The sequence below is a fragment of the Myxocyprinus asiaticus genome, chromosome 7 (genome assembly GCF_019703515.2).
Source record: "Myxocyprinus asiaticus isolate MX2 ecotype Aquarium Trade chromosome 7, UBuf_Myxa_2, whole genome shotgun sequence".
NCBI lineage: Eukaryota > Metazoa > Chordata > Actinopteri > Cypriniformes > Catostomidae > Myxocyprinus > Myxocyprinus asiaticus.
The window spans coordinates 9,285,128-9,310,287 of NC_059350.1; the positions used below are offsets into that span (position 1 = coordinate 9,285,128).

At 36.9% G+C, this 25,160-nt stretch overlaps 1 protein-coding gene and 1 long non-coding RNA gene across 5 annotated transcripts in view; both read left to right on the forward strand.

Annotated features, from left to right (window-relative positions):
• The window catches only part of LOC127444040 (1-acyl-sn-glycerol-3-phosphate acyltransferase gamma-like), a 32,577-nt gene extending 21,298 nt beyond the window's left edge, over positions 1-11,279 (forward strand). For all 4 annotated transcript variants that reach the window (XM_051703179.1, XM_051703181.1, XM_051703182.1 and 1 more), the window contains exons 6-10: positions 2,378-2,531; positions 5,059-5,161; positions 5,538-5,613; positions 5,929-6,127; positions 9,867-11,279. In XM_051703179.1, the coding sequence (XP_051559139.1) occupies positions 2,378-2,531; positions 5,059-5,161; positions 5,538-5,613; positions 5,929-6,127; positions 9,867-9,958 (624 nt within the window). In that variant the 3' untranslated portion in view covers positions 9,959-11,279. The remainder of the gene's footprint in view (positions 1-2,377; positions 2,532-5,058; positions 5,162-5,537; positions 5,614-5,928; positions 6,128-9,866) is intronic.
• A 7,421-nt stretch (positions 11,280-18,700) lies between these two features.
• Positions 18,701-21,792, forward strand: LOC127444035 (uncharacterized). The gene is made up of 3 exons (XR_007897755.1): positions 18,701-18,823; positions 19,597-19,655; positions 20,044-21,792. It is a non-coding gene; the product is annotated as an uncharacterized LOC127444035 (long non-coding RNA).
• Positions 21,793-25,160: the final 3,368 nt, after the last annotated feature.

Genomic DNA, 25,160 nt, shown 5'->3' on the forward strand with positions numbered 1-25,160 from the left:
TGAAGATTCCTCTTCATTCACCTCTTTTATTGCCGTGTGCGTGCATGTTTATGCTAGATCACCTAAATTGTGGGGCGCAACCAGCGGTCCCCATGAGGGGAATGGCTTAATAAACCTACTAAACGATGCTTTTTTTTTTTTTTTTTATGTAAAAATGCAAAGGTTTCTGTTAGGAGATAGAAATTATCATTAGATCTGTATAAAATGCATGGAAGTCTATGGAGAGTCCCCACAATGATATAAAAACAAGTGTGTGTGTGAGAGAGACACGACTTCAATTGGCATTCCATTGCACTTTTCCCAGTAGGAAGTTGGAAAATCCGACTTTCCGAATTAAATGGAATGCAGCAAGAGACAGATTGCTAACGTTAGCTAGCTTGCTTTGCTAGCATCACTTACACTTAGCTTATCTTTCTTTATGCTTCCTTTCTAAGTGCCGATAAAAGTTTGACATGGTCCCAGCTGTCTCTGTAAGCAGTGCATTGCAGAATTTACATACTACTCTATTTGCTTTTGAACGATTTTTTACCAATGGACTCTTTGTGGTTTAGGTCAGTGTTTCCCAACCTTTTTTCTGTCACAGCACACTTTTTACAATTAAAAAAATCCCATGGCACACGACTATCCCACATAACCATTGTCGATAGTTTTCCTTTTCAAGAACCTGGCAATGTTTTCTGTCTGTCTTCATAGCGTGAACTCGTAGTGTTTGAAATTCGGCTATGCAAAAAACGCAAGTAACATAGGTACGCTGTATAATGAGGTCACAGATTCCAAGAGCGCTAATTGGATAATGAAAAACCATGTCTTTTCCAATTTTGTATATTTGTTCTTGCAAATAAATTATTGCAACGGCACAGCAAATGATTTTTTTATTTATTTATTTACCGTATTTTCCGGAAATAAAGTTGCACCTGACTACAAGTCGCACCGGGTGAAAATCGCGTTGTTGATATAGAGAATAAAAACACAAGTCGCACGGACAGAGGTTGGATCTGGTGGGCACTAGGACCCGAGAGCAGTCGCCCGACCTCCATTCACTGGTTCAGATGTCAAACACGCTCCGTGAAGATTGCAGTACCTCAGAATATACACATCGAATCACAGTGTTTTTGGACTTGTTTAAAACAGGAGAATTTGCTTTTAGTAATTGTATGTAACAGTTTCTCATATTCTTTTTATATTTCATGAGAGAAACGTGACAAGTGAGCCACATCTGTTCATAACATCTGTAAATCTATGCTGTGCACAAATAAGTAAAGTAAAACAATACACCTGTTGTATTCTATTCATTCACTTGATTCAATGACTGAATGTTTTTACTATTGTGGGCATGTGAGGAGTTGTGTTTGACAGCAGTGTTGTGTTGCATAAAATACTTTGTAATGGAATATATACTGAATTGGCAACTTTAAAAACTCTTCTACCGTCTCTATGCTTTCACTAAAATACTGGGGAAAATTATTTATTTATTTATTTTGAGGAATTTGATAATTTTCCATGGCACACCTGACAATCTTTCACAGCACACTAGTGGGCACAGTGGTTAGGAAACACTGGTTTAGGTAGCCAAATTGTATTACAGAAGATTTGTCTGACAGCCACAGTTTCTTCTGTCTCCCTCATTCACTTTCTTGGAGTGCGTGTGAAGGGAGGTGTGGAGGGGTGACAGACATTAACAGTAACAAAAATTAAGGAAGTTTTACATCCAATCACAGTAATGATGTTAACAAATAAATCAAACAATGCACAGGCAGTTTAGTGATATCCCCACAGTTGTGGTCTTGTGTTTTGAAATAAAATCCAGAGTCCTCTTTGTCCGAGACTGAGACCTTCAAAAAGTCCGATCTCGAGTACTACAACACTGTTTCATAGTATTTGTTGATTTAGTGTTTAGTTGAGGGGAGTTGTATGTATGTATATACTGTGAGGGACTGTCAATTCAGTTCCGTGTTTGTTTTGTGAAATGCAGATCTGTGCAGTCTTTGCGTTTTATTTTATTATGCAAAAACATTTATAGTCTGTTTAATTTTGTTTTTTTAAATGTTTGCCATTTAAAAAAATTAGGCTTTTGTTTGGAATGTGTTAGAATGATGTAGTTCAGTGTTTGGTTTTAGTCTTTCTTTTTTGGAGTATGTAGCTTAAATTGTTTTTTTTTCTTTTTTTTTTTTGGTTTATTATTTGAATGTGGGTCAGTTTGACTAGACAGACCCCCAACTCCAGCAGTGAGGTCACTTATGGCATGGTTTAATTGTACGTTTCCATTGGCCACAAGAGGCATTACAATTACAAAGTGGGATTACAAAGTGAAGGTATTACTCTGTTTAACATTGACCTAATAGTTCTAATCCTCTGTGTTTGTGTGTATGTTTGGCAGTTCCTGCTGTACTGTGAAGGAACAAGGTTTACAGAACAGAAGCATCAGATAAGCATGCAGGTTGCTGAGAGTAAAGGCCTTCCCAAACTAAAGTACCACCTGCTGCCCCGCACCAAAGGATTCACCACTACACTGCAATGCCTGAAGGGAACAGGTTAGACAAATGCCCTCATAGTAACAGAGATGCTCTTACATGCTGAAATAATAGACAAACTCGTAGTAATCAGCCAATTAGAACACACCAATCACAAAACAAAATAGTAAAGTAATGGCCATGAATTAGGTATGTTAGACTCTTTTAAAAGCAAAAAACATTCGACTGTGTCATCGAAAATCCCAAGGCAGTGCAGGCTGCAATAGTGCACAACTTGATTCTGCTTGCAGTGACGCTGATAATTGTCTTCACAAAACTGACATTCACAGTAGACTCTTGACACATTGAGATGAGAAATTCCCAACACATTCACCAGCTCTGAGGTGAAGAGCATTGTCGTCTGGCACCTGCTATCTAAATTGAGGCTGTGACTGTAGGCTGTTTTTTCAGGTATAAATGGGACATAAACCAGTAGATACCAGTTTATCTCTCTTATTTATGCATGCAAGTGTATCTCTCCCTATCTCCATACAACTCCACAATATCATGTCATCACGATAAGTTCTAAATAAAGTTAAGTTGGTCAGGTGACCATTATAATCAGAAATTAATGAATTCATTTTATTTATGCAATATCACACAAGCAAAAGTGTGAGTGAGAAATTGCTTTTATACAGTGGTCGAGTAACTTGCATTTGAGTCACAGTATAGCCAGTTATTATGTCTATTGTGGCTGTGCTAACTAAGATAGTTCCAAACGAAGCCATAGCAACCATTGCATGTTGCTGAGCAACGTACCGACTGACAGTCTGTCTTCAGTGCCACAAACAATGAAGCGTCCCAATGCTGTTGTACTAAATATCAGCACTCTTGGAATGCTGATTGTCCAGTCAGATTAAAGGCCCATAACTTAACTGTTGTATAACTAACATAAATAAATACCTCCTTGTGCACTGGTCTTTTATAGGACAGCATTGAAAATTGCTTGTTTTAAAATTCCCTGTTCTTCATTATAATGAGTCCTTAGAAATGAACTCTCAAGATTAAATTGGCTGCAGATGGGGCATCACGAATCTGTGCATCCATGGTACATTGACTTTCATCATCCTGATTTTCATACCAATTTAAATGTTCTATTGTGTCAGTTTTTCCATCTGTCTTAGTACCTTAATACAAGTTATTCTGCCGTTAAAGAGATAGTTCACCAAAAAAACGAAAATTCTCCTATTATTGACTCACCCTCATGCCATCCCAGATGTGTATGACTTTTTATTCTGCTGAACACTAAAGAAGTTTTTTATAAGAATATTTAAGCTCTGTAGGTTCATACAATGCAAGTGAATCGTGGACAGAATGTTGAAGCTCCAAAATGCACATAAAGGCAGCATAAAAGTAATCCGTAAGTCTCCAGTGGATAAATCTATATCTTCTGAAGCGATATGATGGGTGTGGGTGAGAAACAGGTCAATATTTAAGTACTTATTTACGATCAAACTCCACTTTCACCTTTTGTTTTTGGCAATTCGCATTCTTTGAGCTTATTGCCACCTACTGGGCAGGGAGGAGAATTTATAGTAAAAAAAAAAAGATTAAATATTGATCTGTTTCTCACCCACACCTATCATATCGCTTCTGAAGATGTGGATTTAACCACTGGATTACATTTACACTGCCATTATGTGCTTTTTGGGGCTTAAACATTTTGGTCACCATTCACTTGCATTGTATGGGCCTACAGAGCTGAGATATTCTTCTATAAAATCTTTGTGTTATGCAGAAGAAAAAGTCATACACATCTGGGATGGCATGAGGGTGAGTAAATGATTAAATAATTTTCATTTTTGGGTGAACTATCCCTTTAACATTGAAACATAATTTACATTAGAAACATTGGGTCATTCCTTGTCGACTCATCCAGTAAATGCACAAATGATGATGAAAGCCAAAATATTAAAAGCTATGGATCAGTATTGACTGTGTAATCCATGGTTTTGTAGACTGGGGTAAATATATTAATTTTCACCAATGATTTTGAGCAAAACTACAGGTCAAAAAATAATTTGCACAGAAGGGTCATAATTTTATGTTTACACAGAGATAGGCTGGTCTATTACTACAATCTGTAGTTTTGCTTCAAATCATAGGGAAAATAATGGATTTCGCAGTAAATAGTGATTTATTTAGCTTTTATCATTATTCGTTTCTTTCTTCCGAAAAAGCAAGAACAAAATAAAAAATTTCAGCCGGGGAAGGAGGTTTCTGAAATTTGGTTGATATGACGTGTTCACGTCGGTTCAGTCAACCAATAACACTTTATAGTACATATACACCCATATTCAAACTTACATGTACTCTGCCTCCAATAACAAGATTTACATTGGTTCTACCATGTTTTTGTGACCAATACCATGGGAATACCATGTTTTTTGGACATGGTACGTGAATATAGTAATCATTCAGTATCATGGTTTTACCATCTGATAAAATCACTCTACCATAGTACTGCCAAGGTACTATTTTGTAAGGGGCTTTGTTCACAAAGACAAGCACACATCAAATGTATTTGTTTATGCTGTCATTTTAACAGTAAAAGCTGTGTACGATGTCACACTGAACTTCAAAGACAAGCAGAACCCCACCCTGCTGGGCATCGTTAGTGGGAAGACATACAAAGCAGATATGAGCATCAGGTGAGTCACGATAACAGCTGCAGAGTTGGTATTTGTTCATTTTAATCAGTAAAAGAGACTATGGTTTATTTACTAAATCTAAGAATATGAATTAATGGTATAATGATAAACTTTCTCTAGTAGTCACTAGAGGCATTCCGGCCATGTGTCTGCCTGTACTGGCTCCATGTTTCTCATACTCAAACTTAAAACCATTTGCATCTTACTGCTGACCTGAAATCTTAAACAATTGGATTAAGGTTATAACTAAGAGGATCTGTACCTAGTTAAGCACCTCCACACAGTTCTCTGAACTCTCATCTTCTGCATGAAGTTATAGTGCCCTCTAGTGGCATGTGTAGGGTGCTGTATTGATCCCTCATTATTATGTCCACAGGCGCTTCCCTGTTGAAGAGATTCCTGATGATGAAAAGGAGTGTGCTGATTGGTTACACAAGCTCTACCAGGAGAAGGTCTGAAACTCAAAGTAGCAATCAAGATTTTATTTAGATGGATAGTTCACCCAAAAATGAATATTCTGTCATCATTTACTCACCATCATGTTGTACCAAACTCGTATGACTTCCTTCCGTGCAACACAAAAGGAGATGCTAGGTAGCATGTCAGTCACTTTCGTTGTATAGTGACTAAGACTGTAAATGATGACAATTTTCATTTTGGGTGAACTATTTCTTTAATTACCAAATTAAAAGCTGATTGCTAGTTCGAATTGTTATATTTCTTGACATATTGGATTGATGCAAGTTGTAATTTTGTCTTTTTTTAAGGATGCACTGCAAGAGTATTATCAGAAGGAGGGATGTTTCCCCGGTCCCACCATTAAACCCAAACGTCGAGTTTGGACACTACTGAATTTTTTGTTCTGGGCTACAGTCCTGCTCTCTCCACTTATTAACTTTGCCTGGGATGTTTTTGTCAGTGGCTCTCCCCTACTCATCATTGGCTTCATGATCTTCCTCATTGTCGGTCAGTTTTGTTGATGTGATTATCACAGTTTAGAGTGATTTGAATTTTGGTCTAACTGCGATACTTGAGAACCGTAATTGTTGTGAAATTTAAATTACATTTTACTGTCCAAATAAGACACACATAGAAATGCCATGAATGGTGCATTTTTGTTTCTCATTTTCCGGTGTTATTGCGTTTTGTGAGCACTCTAAATGAACTCCGACCATCTTACTGACTCACACCGTGGACAGCACTCGGCACCTGAAGAGTGCATGAAGAGTAACCGATTCTGAAGCGATCTGATCTGCGCTCTGGATTCACTCAAAATTAAATGTTTGCATAATAGCGAATGTTCTTTGTCATTGCGGGTCCATATGCGCAGTGTTAATGACATGCAGTGACACAGAAGAGGAGACGCCAGCTTACTCTTTTCTGTCAAGATGATAGAATGAAGGAACATATTTTCAAATACACAGAATCTCAGAGGTCTTTATACAAAATAAGGGCTCATGGGACAAGTCATGAGATGAGTCTTTAATCGAGACTTAAGCTGAGTGAGTGTGTCTGAGTCCCGAATAATGCTAGGAAGGCTATTCCATAGTTTAGGAGCCAAATAGGAAAAGGACCAACCTCCTTTTGTGGATTTTGATATTCCAGGTACTATACACAGGCCGGAATTTTGTGACTGTAGTGAACGGTCTATATCACGGATTATAGCGTGATAGAAGGTCACTTAAGTACTTTGGAGCTAGATCATTCAAAGTTTTGTAAGTAGTTAGCAGAATTTTAAAATTGATACAACACCTAACAGGCAGCCAATGTTGTGCCAATAAAACTGGGCTGATATGAACATATTTCTCAGTACTGGTAAGCACTGTAGCTTCTGCATTTTGAACAAACTGAATCTTTTTTATTATTATTTAAAAAATAATTTGGAATGCCCAATTCCCAATGCGCTCTTAAGTCCTCGTGGTGGCGTAGTGACTCGCCTCAATCCGGGTGGCGGAGGACGAATCTCAGTTGCCTCCACGTCTGGGACAGTCAGTCCGTGCATCTTGAGCGCGTTACCGCGGAGACATAGCGTGTGTGGAGGCTTCACGCTATTCTCTGCGGCATCCACGCACAACTCGCCATGTGCCCCACCGAGAGCGAGAACCACAGTATAGCGACCACGAGGAGGTTAACCCAATGTGACTCTATCTACCCTAGCAACCGGGCCAATCGGTTGCTTAGGAAGCCTGACTGGAGTCACTTAGCACGCCCTGGATTCGAACTTGCAACTCCAGGTGTGGTAGTCAGCATCTTTACTTGCTGAGCAACCCAGGCCCCCGAATCTTATTTCTTGAGTCTGCCAGATGTCCACCCAGTAGTGCATTACAATAATCTAGTCTTGAGGTCATGAATACATGAATTAGCTTTTCGGCATCAGAAACAGAGAGCATGAGTTGTAATTTAGCGATATTTCTTAGGTGGAAGAATGCTGTTCAACTAATATGAGAAATGTGATTTTCAAAGGACAAAGAGCCTTAAAATGACGTGTGAAAGTGAAGAATTGGACAAATATATTAATATGGCATATAATATAATATGTAATAAACATATAATGTTTATTTTGTATTAACCGGCTGACTGTACATTATCACGCATTGAAATTGTTATTATGTGAGAAGAAAGAAATTGCTGAACAGCTGATTTACACCTCCGGCTGGTGTCGGATTTCTGGTGGTGTTTATTTTGCGAAAATGACTGACTGCTCATTATCCAGACTTTTGACAAGAAAACAAGTGAGTAAATTAGTTGAATTTATTTCACTAGCTTACTTGTAGAGATCGCAAAGTGATAAGAGAAGTAGGAAAGATGACTCATGATAACTGGTTTGATATCACTTAAAGGATTAATTCACCCAAAAATAAAAATTCAGTCATTGTTTACTCACCCCTGTGATGCTATAACCCTGTATGACTTTCTTTCTTTTTCTTTTCACAAAGGGAAAAATTGTGAAAAAATGTTGTGCTCAGTGATGTCACACAATGGCAGTTTATGGTGACCACCTCTTCAAGCTTCAAAAGAATGCAAAAGTATAATTCAGAAGTCTAGTAAATTATTCCATGGACTCATGATTGTTATGAAAGCATACGATAAGATTTGGTGAGAAACAAACTGAAATCTAATGTATTATTTAGTAAAAATGTTCACTGGCTGTTGATCTTCTGTGCGCGTTCATGATGGGGCACGAGAGCAACAGTTAACGAAGCCCCCTCGCAACATTGGGTGAAAACACGTTTTGTTTATCTAAAAACAGGTCCTCCACAGTGATAGTGACAAAAGAACACAACACAGCTGCACACAAAACAGTCTGGGCATAGAAATGCATCAATTCTTTGACTACAAACTCTTCAGACATGTTTAGTAAGTTCTGTTCTATGTTTTGTGTACAGCTGTGTTGTGTTCTGTTGTCGCTATCGCTGTGGCAGACCTGTATTTAGATGGACAAACGAGTTTTCGCATGTACGCTCCAATGTTGTGGGGTGGCTGCGTGAACTGTTGCTCTCGTGCCCTATCATGAACGCGCACAGGAGATCAACGTTCAGTGAACATTTTCACTAAATAATACATTAGATTTCAGTTTGTTTCTCACCAAACCTTATCGTTAGCTTTCATAACAATCATGAGTCCATGGAATAATTTATTAGACTTCTGAATTATACTTTTGTGTTCTTTTGAAGCTTGAAGAGGTGGTCACCATAAACTGCCATTGTATGACATCACTGAGCACAATTTTTTTTTCACAATTTTTCCCTTTGTGAAAAGAAAAAGAAAGTCATATATGGTTATAACAAAACACGGGTGAATGAACAACTGTTGCATACCTTTAATTCCCAGATGTGCGGTTGTTACTCAGACATATCAAAACGCTAGATGGTGCCATTGACCTGTCAGAATCGAGTATTCCAGAGAGCCGTGCAAAAATATAATATAATATTCAGGTTGGCTGGGTTCCTAAAACAACATTGTAAATGTAAAATGGACCAAGACTAAAGACCAAAAAGAGAGTCATATTTTAAATATTTGGAAATTTAATTTTTCTCCATGTCACTACCCCAAAGCAATATTTTCCAAGTTTTTAAAGCTTTAAAGGAAATCATATATCCCTATGTTATTGTATTATTCCAAGTTAAATACGAATAAATGACTTTCTAAGGTGTATGAAGCACACATACACCTTAAGAAGTATGACAATTAATCATTAGCTACATTTCATAATCGTGACAGCCCTAGTGGCGTTTACTTTTAAAAACCCCATGAAATCAAAATTATAGTTATGTGGCTATTAGTCCATGTCTGCTAGCTTTGAGGCCATCTATATGCAAGTGTACTCCTAAAAGTTGACAACTTTAGCTTTTATCAGATATACGCATTTCAATTTCACATTATTTATCTTCCTAGGGGAAAAAAAAGATGACATCTTGTATGCACAGGCACATACAGTTTTTGTCCAATTAAATGTTCTTAATTGAGAATATCCCCTCCCCCTAAATTATACAAAATTCAAAAAAGGCTTGCTTTGATAAACCATGAAATAAAAACAAGTTCTCAGATAAATTTGCACTCAAATATCCACTGTGGGACCATAGATCACCATAGCATCAGTAAACGAGTTGGTGACATGGGTCAGAGTTGATTGCAATGCTTAACTTTTTAGGCTTCAACTGCTATAACTGTGTCTCTTTCTCACTTTGTCTCTCTCTCTCCACAGCTTCTGTAGCAGTCCGCCGGCTCATTGGAGTAACTGAAGTAAAGAAGACAGGATCAAGCTATGGCAATACAGAGGCTAAGAAAGACAACTAAAAGTTTTCACTGTGTCGACACCATGTGGCCACTGTAACACTCACCCTGCAGTCAAGCCTCAGGCACTGAGCTGCTCTGTGTGCAGTTATTTTTACAAAAAAATATGTAATAAAAAATATATGAAAATTTTAAATCTCTTCAATGCAACATTGAGGGGGTATATAGGGATATAACTATAGATATAACTTGATATGCTAGTGTATAAACATTATGATCATTTGGGAAAAGCTGGGAAATCACATGGGAAATGGAGAAGAAAATGAAATGCTCATCAACTGCAGATCTGTGTCAACATACTCGTCTCCCCGGGCAAAAGAAAAAGATGACCTAAAGAGTGACCAATCACTGATACTAATCACCCTGTCAGTGACACTTTCCATTCTGTTTAACTCCGCCCCTTCATTGCATAAGACTCCGCCCATCAATGGTCCTTCATTTTCCCAAACAAACCACCACCTAGTGGAGAACGCCCACTTAGTGTACTAGAGATTGTTGTTCTGTACTAATATTTATCTTCTACCGAAGGGGACACATTTCATATAGTCTGTCCTTTGCAACATTTCCATGTCTCCACCTAAAATACCTCCATATCACTAGCCATTTCTTTGGACTTTGTTTGAAGCACGCAATGCTCCTACTGTCATGTTCACATACTGTCAGATCTTCACTCAGAGCCTAAAGCCACATTGAGTTGCTCGGACTGATTTTCTACAATCAGAATTTCACGTCACAGGACAAACGAACATGCTGCGGATGAGGAGACCTTCTTAGCCAGGCTGGCCATTTAGAGATGAGGTGGTCACACAATGGCCCCTTACAAAAAAAATTACTGCTGTGGACCTTTAACGGATCTCTTGCTGCTGGCAGGACATTGATGGAAACTTGTATCTTGTGACTAATATCACAACTGAAATGTATAGAAATGGGTTGAGCAGGATTTCTAAGGAAAAGCATGTCTTTTAATCGGTCATCTTTGATAACTTCTGTAACTACTCCCCTTTTTTCAAAACTATTCTCACTATGGGTTCTTGACTCCCTTTGCCTCCATTGAATTATTGGATATCGGATATATTGAATGAGGGAGACGACGCTTTACCAATGTACTCTGACTCTTTAATTTTAGAGTCCCCAATGTTGTCTACCCAATTAAAGGCCCATTGACCATGATTTATACACCTACCCTCTCTATCCATGTATAGCTTATGAAATATATGGCTAAAGAGTGAGGTATTGAGAAAGTAGCTGAATTACCAAGAAAAAAAAAACGATAAATCATGTCAATAACTAATCATGTAAATAAACTCTAGAGCTTTCTTTTTGACTTGAGGTTTGTCAGCTGTTTTGTAGTAGCATTAAACAATTCTGAAATGTTGCTGTGGCTATATGCTGACTGCTGACTTTCATTGTTTGCACTGTAAACTCTGATTCGAATGATGATATGTTCGTTGCAAGTGCTTTTTTTAAAAAATGTATCAACACCTTTATGGTGTTAACTTCTTTTTTTCACACTGTTTTAAAATTGTCAGAGTTTACAGTGCAACTTGGTGGTTTTATAGCTGTAAAAAAAACAAAAAAGAAAACAGGACAGATCAATGCAAGCCTTCTCAGAACAGATAAGAGTAGCTTTTTTTTATTTGGTGAGTGCATCTAAAGAGCCCTTCACCCCATAACGGTCCCGTGTGGTTGTGACTTGCACACATATTATGCAGCTTAACACAGATTTGCTGAACCTCAAATCATCATTCACTGGGTGTCATGGTTTAATGCTACTCAAAGCATCTGAAACGCTGTGCACTGTGATGTACACAACATTCGCACAGGGATTTGTTGGGGGAATGGTGAACTAATGGGAGTATTAATTTAATTTGTGAATGTGATTTTTTTTTTTTTTTTTTTATGTTTAGCTGAGACTGAATTTATTTGACATCTTTAATTTTTTTGTGAAATTCTCTTATTTGAAACGGACACTAAATATAAAGGAGTGTTTATTGATTTGAGTTTGAGTTATATGAACATTTTAGCAGTATGTGTAAATGAATGCTAGAACTGAAATTTAGTCTATTTTAAAAGACCTTTACAACTTTTTTTGGTATTTTCTTCCAGATTAATTAAAGCATTCAGGATGATTGGAATTGGAGTTGTTTTATTTCATTCTATGAACAACCAGGGAGACAAGGAATATGCTTTCTGAGTTTAAAGGGAAAGTTCACCCAAAAATTTTCATTCTCTAATTTACTCACCCTCATGTCATCCCAGATGTGTATGACTTTCTTCTGCTGAGCGCAAATTAAAGATTTGTAGAAAAATATCTCCACTCTTTAGGTACAATGCAAGTGAATGGTGGCCAGAAATTTGAAGGTCCAGAAACCACATAAAGGCAGCTTAAAAGTATTCTATATCTTCAGAAGTGATATTATAGGTGTGGGTGAGAAACAGATCAATATTTAAATGGGTTGTGACATGAGGAATCAAATTTTCCTTGATCTTTTGACATATCAGAAGTTATTGTACAATAAAAACATATTGTAAGTTTCAGAACTCAAAACTTCCTCAGTAGAAAAATAACATTTATTTAAACCAAGCTGCAAAAATGGCTCATTTGGAATTCGTAGAACTTGTGACGTCACAAGGACCAAATACATCTGCATATGCAACGCCTGTTTTTCTGTCATTGCGCACTTGGCCCCACTCACTGGTGCCCAGTCAGTCACACGGGTGAAGAGGAGAGAGAAATGGGGCCTGTCATGGGAGATTCATCCAAGTGGATTTACACAGTACACCATTCATGTGCCTGTCTGGATTTAAATGTTTTTTTACATAAACATGCACAGACAGAAGTCTTTGACCCCTTGATACATACAGTATCTCAAGCTGCTTTTAAAAGATGCAGTGTCAAGTTACAACTCTGAAGAGTAGAAGCTCTCTGTTATTTAAGGATGGGACCCTTAAAACACTTAGACATGATTGCAAAAACCATGAGTAAACCATTTCATTCATGAACATTTCATATATCATGACTGTGTGATAGTTATGGAGCTGACACTGTTTACGCCAGGCGTGACTGTTGACACAAAGTGATGCAATGGCTTGAGGCTGTCTACACCATTGACACAAACTTTCTAAACCATTTATTTGTGTTGTTGGCAGTAGTAGTACCACTGCCTGTAGCTCAAAATTGCATGCAGGTCTGGTCCCCATTCACTTGTTTTGTATGGACCTGCAGAGCTGAGATATTCTTTCTGTTAAGCAGAAGAAAGAAAGTCACATCTGGGATGGCATGAGGGTAAGTAAATGATGAGAGAATTTTCATTTCTGGGTGAACTATCCCTTTAAATATAATATAAATGTTAATTATAATATCTTATAATGATGATAAACAGATCATGCTTTCAAGTTGTTCACCCATGAATAAAGTAGATGGTCTGACATATTCAGATGTATTTTAACCAGAAGTGCAAACCAAGTGTGCAAAGCAGTTTAGAGCATTTATATGTAAGATGAAACCCCGGATTTTCAGGCCTCATATTGCGAAATGCAACCACTGCTTATTTAGATAAAATCAGCTGTCTTCTTTTGTCGTGAATCGTGTGAATGTGGTCGCATCCGGTCATGCGAATGTTTTTTTTGTTTGTTTTTTTTTTTTTTTTTTTTTTTACCATTAAACTGTCAAAACACAAAATAAAAGCAGTACTGTATGGTTGTTCTGTATTAATAAAACTATCACATTCTGTGTGAAGGGGCGTTCACACAGAATGCGTCAAAACGTCCGTCTAGCGCATGTTTACATAAGAAAAGCATTGAAAAACAGCGCGGACGGACGCAAAACAAGTTCGGAGTCAACGGCCCCTAATTCTCATGTTTGGAAACTGTTGATGCCTGTTGTGTTTATTCAAAATTAAATGTTTCAATCAAAACCTGTAAGGTGTGAAGCAGTTACCCCTGAATCTCCCCACCCCCAGTAAACAGTTTTCTGAACGCCTTTCAAATGAATTATAAGGCAGGACTATCAGGTCACATTTGCATGTGTAAGCAAGTGCTCTTCCATGCAAACACAACAGTGGGGAAGTCTCTCAAGAAACCGCGTGTGCTAGCAAAAACAACAATTCTTGTAAGACCAGAGCTCATACTATCACTCTGTTATCGGAGTCAAGGTCGCGACCTGTTCATGACCAGGTGAAATACCACTCAGAAATGGGACGCTGCTCTTTGACACATCAAATCGATGCGTTAAATATACTTTATGAACTGCGAGCTCATACGACGACCAGTGATGGAGAGTCGGGCCAGTGTTCCGAGACTGCTGCGCCAGGTACAGTACCTGTATGCCGGATTGATTTCATGAAAGCTCCCCGCAGGCTAAGGACGATCGCGGAGAGAGCTCGAGAAAGCTGCTTTACACGACTGGTCGAAATACTGACTAAATTGATAGCAACAGAGGAAGACATTATTAAAGATGTTTCTCATTACGAAAGCAGTTTGCTCAGGCACAAGGTAAGATGTTTTAAACTATGTTTTGTGTCCATTAACTTTTGATGTAAAACTACATTGGCAAATGTTACATTTATTTATAATAGCAGGTTAGAGTGGTTGTACATGCTGCATTGGTCCAAATAAACAGATCTAAATAAGCTGCAAATGTATATTTTACGTGACTCTGTGGATTATTTTTCATCAGTTGGGTTTTTGTGCTTTTAGGACAGTGTTGACCTGAAGAACATATGCTTGAGGATGAAGCTGGCTCTTGATGAAGGTGGTTCCCGTTTGGACAGAGACTTGAAGGAACTTGGCCACTGTCTTCAGCTTATAGTCAATAACATGCTTGCATATGTGCGAGATGAAAACAATCTGTCATTTACAATAGGCACTAACAGACTGAGGGAACTATCAAACTCCTTCCCTGATATCTAAAGAACAGTGGAAGTTGGCAGCATGAATTATAAGGAACTACCTCTGACGAGATGAAACCGATACTTCTGAAAAATAGGAGACACAAGCTTTTCTCAGGAAATTAACAAACTGTAAATTATCTATGAATGATCCTCTGTTCATATGTGAATATTTCTGGGCTCATACTAAATCTTCGAAACCATTGGTTTAAAGGTGCACTCAGTAATTTTTTCCTCATTAAAAAAGTTTTAACTCCTAAAGACATGAATTGTAATTTTGCAATATATGTAGGAAATCATGAGCACTCACATTAAAATGAAGACTCCAGTCATATCAGTAACCTTATAAAAGCTGTTTTATTCTACATGGAGAGGGTCCGCACATGGGGGCAGCCATTTTGGAGACACATGACCAGCCGAATACTACTCACTTAATCTCAGTAACCATCTTGTTATTGGACACTTTCACTCATTGATTAAAGTAATCATGGCTGACTGTGAATACTAAATTTCTACAATGGCATCTGTAATTGAAAACTATAAAATTATGCTGCATCCAAGTCGCTAGGTGTTAGTGTAAGTCCAATATGACCTGAAGACACTGAGTGCACCTTTAAATATTTGACCATTAAAATAAGTGTTTGTTTATTTTTGACATTTTTGCCTTTATTAGATAGAGCGACGGAACATGACCGGTGAGAAGAAGTACATTTGCATCCGGAAAGGCCTCTTCGAGATGCAACCGCACAATATAGTATAGTGTATCAGAGCTCTGCTCATAAGGCTACCCCTTGATAGAATTGTTTTTCTCCATAGTTTTGTTTTGTCATGCCATATATTTATTGTTTCGTGTCACTACTCCAAAAAGCGACATTCCATTCACTCATACCAGTATCATGAGTCTGTTCTACTGACTGTACAGGACAGGTAAAACAAGTTTTGTCACTGATGGTGCTCAATCCACTCTCAACTCAACGGGTGGGATGCTTGAACAAAGTCACACCTCAGGGATGGGTCTGGTGTGGCAGGCTTTGTCACCTGAGCTGGACATGAAGTATTGGGTGGGAGAGGGGCGTGTATGTGTGTTCCAGTGTTCTATCAAGTATTATGATGTCATACACAATTATGTTGCTACATGCTGTAATAAACTAACTGTTCGCATGTTTCTTGTTTTAAATTCCAAGTTTAAATTCTGTTGCATCATTTGCTTAATTCCTAAATCAGTGTACAACTTTGTTAGTGTACTGTACTAGTAAAAGTACCATCTCTTGTCACTAGATGGCGCACAAAACCAGCATATTACTAATGCAAACTCTCTCGTGCTCCACTCAATTATAAAGTGCACAAATATATATAATTGTTTTATACAGGGTTGGGGGTAACGGAATACATGTGATGGGATTACGTATTTAAAATACAAAATATAAGTAACTGTATTCCACTACAGTTACAATTTAAATCATTGGTAATTAGAATACAGTTTCATTCAAAAAGTATTTTTATAAGTATATTACTGAAGAGATTACCTTGCATTTTATTGTCATTTGTTTCATTTTATATTTAGTCTATTCAGTTGGAAAACATTTATACATATAAATGATGTGATCCAAAGTGCATCTGAACAGCAGTGAAACACTTTCTTATGAAGTGTTACATTCATACGAGCAGACAGAGAAGTAAGTTTGAAGTAAGTTTGGAGCAGAAGAAATAGAAATAAACCTTGTGTAAATTGTCAGCTTTACGTTAAGCTAAAATGCTATTTCTAGCTATTTTACATGCACATGTTGCCAGGCACAATCATATTTTTTTATAAAGAAAATTCATGTTGGATCATAATTTCTTTTTTCTAGTAAGACCTTTGATATTAGGGCAAAAATCATATTCTTGATAATATTTTTTTTTGATTGTTTTCCTGAAAAAATATCTAAAAATCCTTAAAACAAGATCAGTTTGATTTATCTTATTTTAGAAACAACACAGCATAAGATATTTAGGTTTTTCAGAGAATGTATTTTTAACATGTGTATTTTTTCTTATTGTACTGGCAGAACTTTTATAGTCAAAACAAGTGAAAAAATCTACCAGTGCTGAAGAAGTAATCCAAACTATTTAGAATACGTTACTGACCTTGAGTAATCTAACGAAATACGTTACAAATTACATTTTACAGCATGTATTCTGTAATCTGTAGTGGAATACATTTCAAAAGTAACCTTCCCAACCCTGTATATATATATATATATATATATATATATATATATATATATATATATATATATATCTTTGAAATATATGAAATGTCATTACATTTGATAAAATACAAAACTGTGTCATTTATTTTAAAGAAAAATAGCTTTACATATAGTGTACTGTTTTTAATGTTAACAAAATTATATGGGCACCTTCTGGCTGTCATATGTTAGTGTAATATGTCCATGTGATAAACTTAAGGCAAACTGACATCATGCTAAAAATCACCTTGACTCCAGTTAGTTAAAAGTAATTACTCATTTGTTTGCAAATTCCATTTGGTTTTATATTAAATTATATATGCAATGGAATTTATACATTTGAAGTGTGGCTTAAAGGGATAGTTCACCCAAAAAATTTTTGGCGAACACAAATATTTTTAAAAGAATATCTCAGCGCTGTATGTCCATACAATGTAAGTGAATGGTGGCCAGAACTTTGAAGGTCCAAAAAGCATATAAAGGCAGCATAAAAGTAATCCCCAAGACCCCATTTGTTAATTCCATATGTTTAGAAGTGATATAATAAGTGTGGGTGAGAAACAGATAAATAATTAAGTCCTTTTTTTACTATAAATTGTCCTCCCTGTCCAGTAGGTGGCGATATGCCAAAAATAAAAGAAGAAGAATGTGAAAGTGGAGATTTGTAGTTAAAAAAGGACTTTTGAACAACAAAGGAATATTGTTCTGTGTCTCACACACACTTATCATATCGCTTCTGAAGATATGGATTTAATCACTGGAGTCATGTGGATTACTTTTATGCTGCCTTTATATGCTTTTTGGACCTTCAAAGTTCTGGCCACCATTCACTTACATTGTTTGGACCTACAGAGCTGAAATATTCTTCTTTGTTTTTGTTCTGCAGAAGAACGAAAGTCATACACATCTGGGATGGCACGAGGGTGAGAAATGATGGGAGAATTTACATTTTTTGGGTGAACTATCCCTTTAAGGTGAGCTAAAATCATGCATCCACTAAAAACCACCTCGACTCCAGTTAGTTAAAAGTAATTGCAAAAACGGCAGGAGTTAAATTTGAAAAAAGGCCTAGCATAATTTGTTTGCAAATTCCCTTTATCTATGAAATGTAATTCATATATTTGAAGTGTGGCTTAAGTGTTCAAATACTTTATGAGGCCACTGTATGCAATTATTGTATAGGCAATTGTATATTCAGTGATGAAGTCTGCATAAGCTTAAGCTGCGAAGTGTGAAATTGAGAGAAAAAAAAAAAGTGTACACTCTGGGCATTCTCTCAACCAACTTTATTAGGGTACCACCTGGGATGCTTTACTATATATAAACTGTATTTATGGAGTTCCCACCTATGATGGACAGTTGTTGAATTTTTTTTTTTTTTTCCCTTTCACGATCCAGTCCAACTCATCCATTAACTCATCCACCTTTTCACAGGTAGAAAGCTTTTTATTCTAAGAATTTTATGATACACACATATAAGCAAAAAAAATCATAATCGCTATTACACGTAACAGAAAAAACTATAAAGGCTAAGTTTGCACAACTGTCAAAGATCGTTGTGCGATTATTTGCCACTTTCACGTCAGACCAATAGAGGTCGCCATATGCACATTTTCGATGCTTTGTGACATCACAGAATGCAACGGACACCGAAACATTTGAAACTGTATGGCAGCACGTGCCATCTGTTTCACATCTCAAATTGGTTTATTATGTGTGAATGATTCCTACACTTGTGAGTAATAACGGTAAGCTATTTTAGATTTGTTTCAGATTTAACATCCAAGAGGCAATGTGTTGATGATCAACTGAAACTGATTTACAAACTGCGAAGTCAGTTAAAACGGTCTTCCTCTCCTAAAAGATCACAAAAGATCAAATGCTTTCTTTTTGCCACCCGTCAGTTTAAATTGTTGATTTAAAAGATGGATATTTAAAATGCGTTTCACTGGGAACGCTTTATAGGGGTCCGAATTAAGAATACTTTAAGTAATTGTAGTAAATATGTCCTCTTCAGCCTTCAAAGGCATATCATTTGAATCCTGAAGTAGGCCTGTGGTGAACTGGTAAAAAATAAAATAAATAAATAAATGCAACAGAAGTTTTTCAAAGATGTTCATAATTTTCTGTGTTTTTATGTGATTTCTTTCAAGAAAAAGCACGAACAGTTGGGGTTAAAAGTCTCAAGAGTCCACTCGTGAAAGTGCTTTTATTTTGCAGTTAATATTTGAATTAACATGATTGACATTTTATTTTTAGCTAATTGGAAAAAAATAAAAAAATAACACAAGCTTCTGAATTTATTAGTATCTCATGATTCATATTAACAGAATGATCTGAACATGTTTTTGTGTGCTTCAATGGAAGCAAGGAAATGTGGCATTTCAGTGTTACGAATTTGCTTATTTGATTTATTACCTAGAAAAAGTGCAGAATCTTAAATGTTTCTTACTCATAATACATCATAGTGATTACTTTTTTTTTTTTTTTTTAAATCCTAAAACTTTCTGCTTATTTCCAGGTTTAAATTAGATTTTGGACTGACACTGCTGGATCCCTCTGTATAAGGTGTCTCTTTTTGTAAGTACACCACTTTTTTTAAAGGGACAGTTCAGCCAAAAATGAAAATTCTGTTATCATTTACTCACCCTAAAGTTGTTCCGAATCCGTATGATTTTCTTTTTAGGCACTATAACAGGGTCAGTTACTTTCAGATGCTCTGAAAGTGAATGGTCACTGAGATTAACATACAGCCTAACATCTCTTTTTTGTGTTCCATGGAATAAAGAAGTCATACAGGTTTGGGACAACATGACAGTGAGTAAATGTGACAGAATTTTCATTTTTGGGTGAACAATCTCTTTAAGGCCATCTGAGGAGTGTGTTTTCTGGCCTAAATGTTTGACTCTGTTCTCACATGTCTTTGTTGTGTACTGTTGCTTAGGCTTCGTGTCTTTTTTTTGCACAGGACTGAGTTGAACCCAGCAACCCCAGGCACATGGAGGTCTGAGTTGAGCCACTGTGGGCCCGTCAGCAGGCCAATAAGAAGCCAGCATGGCGGTTGCAGACAGCATCTGTGGGACAGAATGGCTGGGTTATTATGTCACTTCCTAAGACATGGTGAGACCAGACCCAGACAGATGTAAAAGGATGAGTGTCGTGTGAGTGAAAGATCAGAGGAGAAGACCAGGCTCTGTTGGGGGTCTATATCTGCCTGTCTCGCTCTCGCCCACACTGTCTTTCTTCGACACTGTCGACACTTCATCTCTTGTGTGTTTACTGTATATCTCCTGACATGTGCTTGATTGTCTTCTCCTTGCAGTCTTGAACTGATTTTTTCTTTTATCCTTGTTCTAGTTGTGTAATTTTCTATAATGATTAGGATTTTACCCTGCTTTCCTTAAAAAATATGACACATAATAACTAGGGAAGATTAACGTGGCTAGTTGTCACACTTTTTACTCCAGTTCATATTTAAAAAAGGCAGTAAATTTTTTTTAAAATAATTGCATTTCTGTAGGCACATACCTTAAAGTCTTGACTACCAAAAAAGTTATTGGCCATTTCCACCATCATTGCCCAGGAAGAAAAATGTTTTTTTGTTGTTAATTGAATACACATTGACCTTTTGTGACAACTTGTCCTAATAGTTGGGCATATTGTCCCAATGGGAACCTGACATTAAGTAACACATTATAGGCTATTTAATGTCTTTAAACAGTACAAAAAAATTATAAAGCTCAAAACAACAAAAATGTGAAAGGTAGAATACAAACTATGTCTTTGGCAACAGATATTGTAATTCATCGATTGTATAAAATTACACCATTTAAAATGCATGTGATGACCTGCTCCAAACCTGAAGTTTACCTATAATTCCCTTGCTTTGCTTCAAAATATTCCCTCATAATACACTAAATGCCTTCACTTAATGTATGTTTTTATTGTGTTTACAGAGCTATTACAAAATTATGATAAGAATGTTCCAATAAACAGTCCAATGTTTTTCCAATGCAAATAGCACTCATTAACCTCCCTTAGACTGCTATTGAAGCCTGTTGTTTAGAGTCTCTTGTCCAATATACATCTATATTTTCTCTATTGAAATCTAATACGGCTTCAAACGGACTCTATGGTCCATGCGTCCACTGACTTCTATGGACATATTCATGTACAAAAAGCAGAGTACGTTACCTGAACAAACAGCGCAATAGTGATGTGTGACATTTGCATCCTGGTCTCATGAACAGTACATGACCGTGGTAACATTTTTGCAAAATGAAATGATGTGCCTTATTACGCATTTGGATGCAGTTTCCCAGAGAAATGTCCAGCGGGGGCGCCAAAAGTGAGTGAAATGGTGTCGTAATCAGGCGAGGTTTAAGGTGTATATTAGATGGATGTTTTAATGTGTAAAGCGTACCTCCCTAACCTAAAACTTGAACCTAACCCTAACCTATAGTGATCTGAAGGGAAGTGAAATGTAGATGCAAAATAGACATTTTTACCCTTAACCACTGCCTAAACCTAACTGATAGTGTAAAAAAAAAAAAGAGAGAGAGAGAAATGAAAAGCATATTTTCTGAAGCAACCACGTAATTTCGTGTCACTTCTATGATACTTTAGTCTCAAGTGTCAGCTTGCGTGCTTGACTGGGCTCTAGTGTATAAATGTAGTTGAGTCTGTAATACAAGCATTAAAACTTATTGTTCTTCAAATGATGCGTTACAATAAAAGTGTTCTCATATCTTAACATAGCAGGGTGTGAGTAATTGTGTGAAAAATAAGTGTTAATGAAGTCATAATCAGTAATTTGTGTGACCGTGAATATAACGCAAAGTTGCTGTAGTGCCTCTAGTGTTAATTTCACCAGGAAACTGCAACAAAACGTAGAATTCGGAACGTTAAAGTCCAGTTTGCAAAAAGGTAGTTATAGTAACATTCATTGTATGAGACTAGGTTGAACATTTGACACTTTTATTCACTAAAATATTGAAATGCACCATGAAATATCTTATTTGTTGGGAAGCCATGTAGTCTTAAAGATTTTGCAACTGGAGGACAGAAATCACAAAAATTATTCTAATTTAAGACAGTTTTGAAATAGGTGTTTGAAACAAACATACAAAACTACTACTTGAGAAAACAAGCATTTGTGAAATTGGACTTTTGGTTCAAAACTTTATAGTTGCTGAGATGCAGCCTTTTTACAACTTCCTCATTTGACAACCAGCTCTGTTCTAATGGATCATATGGTGAGTTGCCAGTTTAGAATTAGGTTTTTCTTGTGGGGTCATATCGTTCCCTCATCTTTTTCTTTTTAATTCATCTCTTCCCTTTTCTTTCATTTCTTTTCCCTCTGATATAAGGCTAGATGAGGACTCTTGGGAAAACTGGGGGGCCTAACTGGAAGCCCTGAGTGTGTGTGTGTGTGTGTGTGTGTGTGAAACCTCTCCCTGTGAGTGGGTGGTGTGTGATGACCCCTTACTCTCCAGCACTCTTGATTCTACATGTGTGAGTGTGTGTATGTGGTGGCCTCAGCCCCCAGGCAGCTATCTCCGGGGCACAATCTCACGCTGAATAGAGCCTACACCGTTTTTCACTGCGGGGCTTTCCTGCACGCTTCAGTTTCAATGTGTGATTCATTACCCAGTCAGAGGGAGGGTGACGCATCCGTAAGTGATCTTATCGAACCCTGGTACCCACGCTCAGCCTTCCAGATGCTCCCTCCACTAAAGAAACAGCGTTAAAGGAGTTATTTTTAGTCCTGAGAATCTCAAAAATAGGCTCTGAAGGGTGTGGTTGGACCTCTCACAATCACGGCCTGTAAGCGAGAAGAAATGTGCTTGAATGAAGTCACGAGAAACTTCGTGACTTGTGTGATGGGTCATTTTGAGGTTTTTTTTGACACGTGTGAACATGTCTCTCTTAAAACTTAAAAAGGATAGTTCACCCAAAATTAAAATTCTGTCATGTTATTCCAAACCTGCAGGACTTTCTTCTATGGAATACTAAAGGAGATGTTAGGCAGAATGTTAGCCTCAGTCACCTTTCACTTTCATTGCATCTTTTTTCATACAATGTAAGTGAATAGTAACTCAGGCATTTAAAACAGTTGTTCTCCACTGGTTTTGCTTAAGGACCTAGATTTTACAAGTGGTGACCCAGCACAGTTCCAAAATTGCTTTTTGTACAAAAGTAAACAAAAATGTCCTTAAAAACAACCTTTAAAATCTGACCGAGATCTGAAAAGGCCCAACAATATGCACAGTTACTAACATGACATAGGCTGAATAGGAAAACTGACAATTTTGTAAAATATTTTGTAAACAGTCCTTTTCAGAACAGACCTGCAACCCATTTTTTGGATCACAACCCACCAGTCTACTGCCTTAAAGCATGCCAATTTAGCTCTCCAATTTTATCTGAATCTTTTACAAATTCACTGCACTTTATTATTTCTCTGGCTGGTCTTAAGACGTGGTCTTAAGATGGTAATACATCCTAATCTCTTGTCATATGCTGATCACCTTTAATTTTACATATGCAGACTTCTCAGATTGCACAGAATTGCCTTGAACGGTCCCTGTCTGATGTTGTCTTAAGAGGTTAGTCAAGAAGAGCCAATGTTCAGATTGGGGGATTTCATGTTTCTAAGCAACAGAAAAAGAACAGGTACAGTTAATGCCTTCTACTATCCCAAACTATTTATTTAGGTGTGTGTCACATGCACTGTTGTCATCATGGCATTTTTTCCAGTAAAAATCTGCCATTAGTTTGATCCCCTCAAGCAATACCATTAACATGATTACAGAGTAGCTCTGCACACATGCAGTCAGTCTCTTGTCTCATTTAAAAAAATAAAGGTTATTCAATGGTTCTTTGCAGCACTTATGGTAGCTATATGGTTCTTTGGAGATTAAAAAAAAGTTCTTATTGGCTCTTCAGATCAGCGTATTTGTTAAAAGGTTTTCCTAATGACATCGGGAACCTTAATTTTTAAGAGTATGTCCTGTAATATTCATCATTTTAGTTGTTGGAAGTTGGCTGTTTACTCTTAGAACCACTTTTAGCTTTACGGTTCTTGAGTTGTCTAGATAAATGGTTCTTCAGAAATAAAACAAAAAAGAAGTTCTTAATGTTACATTACAAAGCACCAGTACATCAATGATTTTCTAAATAACTTGTGGAACTTAAAAGGATAGTTCACCCAAAAATGAAAATTCTCTCTTCATTTTTCTCATCCTCATGCCATCCCAGATGTGTATGACTTTCTTTTTCTGCTGAACACAAATGAAGATTTTTAGAGGAATATTTCAGCTCTGTAGGTCCATACAGTGCAAGTGAATGGTGGCCAGATCTTTGAAGCTCAATAAGCAAATAAAGGCAGCATTAAAGTAATCCAATGGTAATCCAATTCGCATTCTTTGTGCATATCGCCACCAACTGGGCAGGGAGGAGAATTTCTAGTAAAAAATACATTAAATATGAATCTGTTTCTCACCCACACCTATCATATCACTTCAGAAGATATGGATTAAAAAGTCAAATGGATTACTTTTATGCAGCCTTTATGTGCTTTTTGGTTCTTCAAAATTTTGGTCACCATTCACTGCATTGTGAGGACCTACAGAGCTGAAATATTCTTCTAAAAATCTTTGTGTTCAGCAGAAGTAAGAAAGTAGTACACATCCGGGATGGCATGAGGGTGAGTAAATGAAGAGAACATTTTCAGTTTTGGGTGAACTAGTCCTTTAAAAATGTTCTTTTGGTTCTAATTTGAACTTTTAAGACTTGTATGGAACGTTTTTTAGAGTGTATGTCCTGTAGTGTTTGAGATCTGTGCTGTTAAAAGATTGGAGTTTGGCTTTTTTATTTAGACTATAATTCTCCTATAATACCTGCAGTGAGGATTTAAGTGTTATCTAAAGCAATTTCAAAGCACTTTTTTTTTCATTCTTCAAGTTGTTTGTGAAAGTGTTGCTGCTCATTTCCCATCAGTTTTGTCTCTGACTCTTTGTGAGTAAGTCAGTCATTATGAGAAAACAGGAAGCTCATGGCCACTTTTGTGCTTGGTCTCAAGGA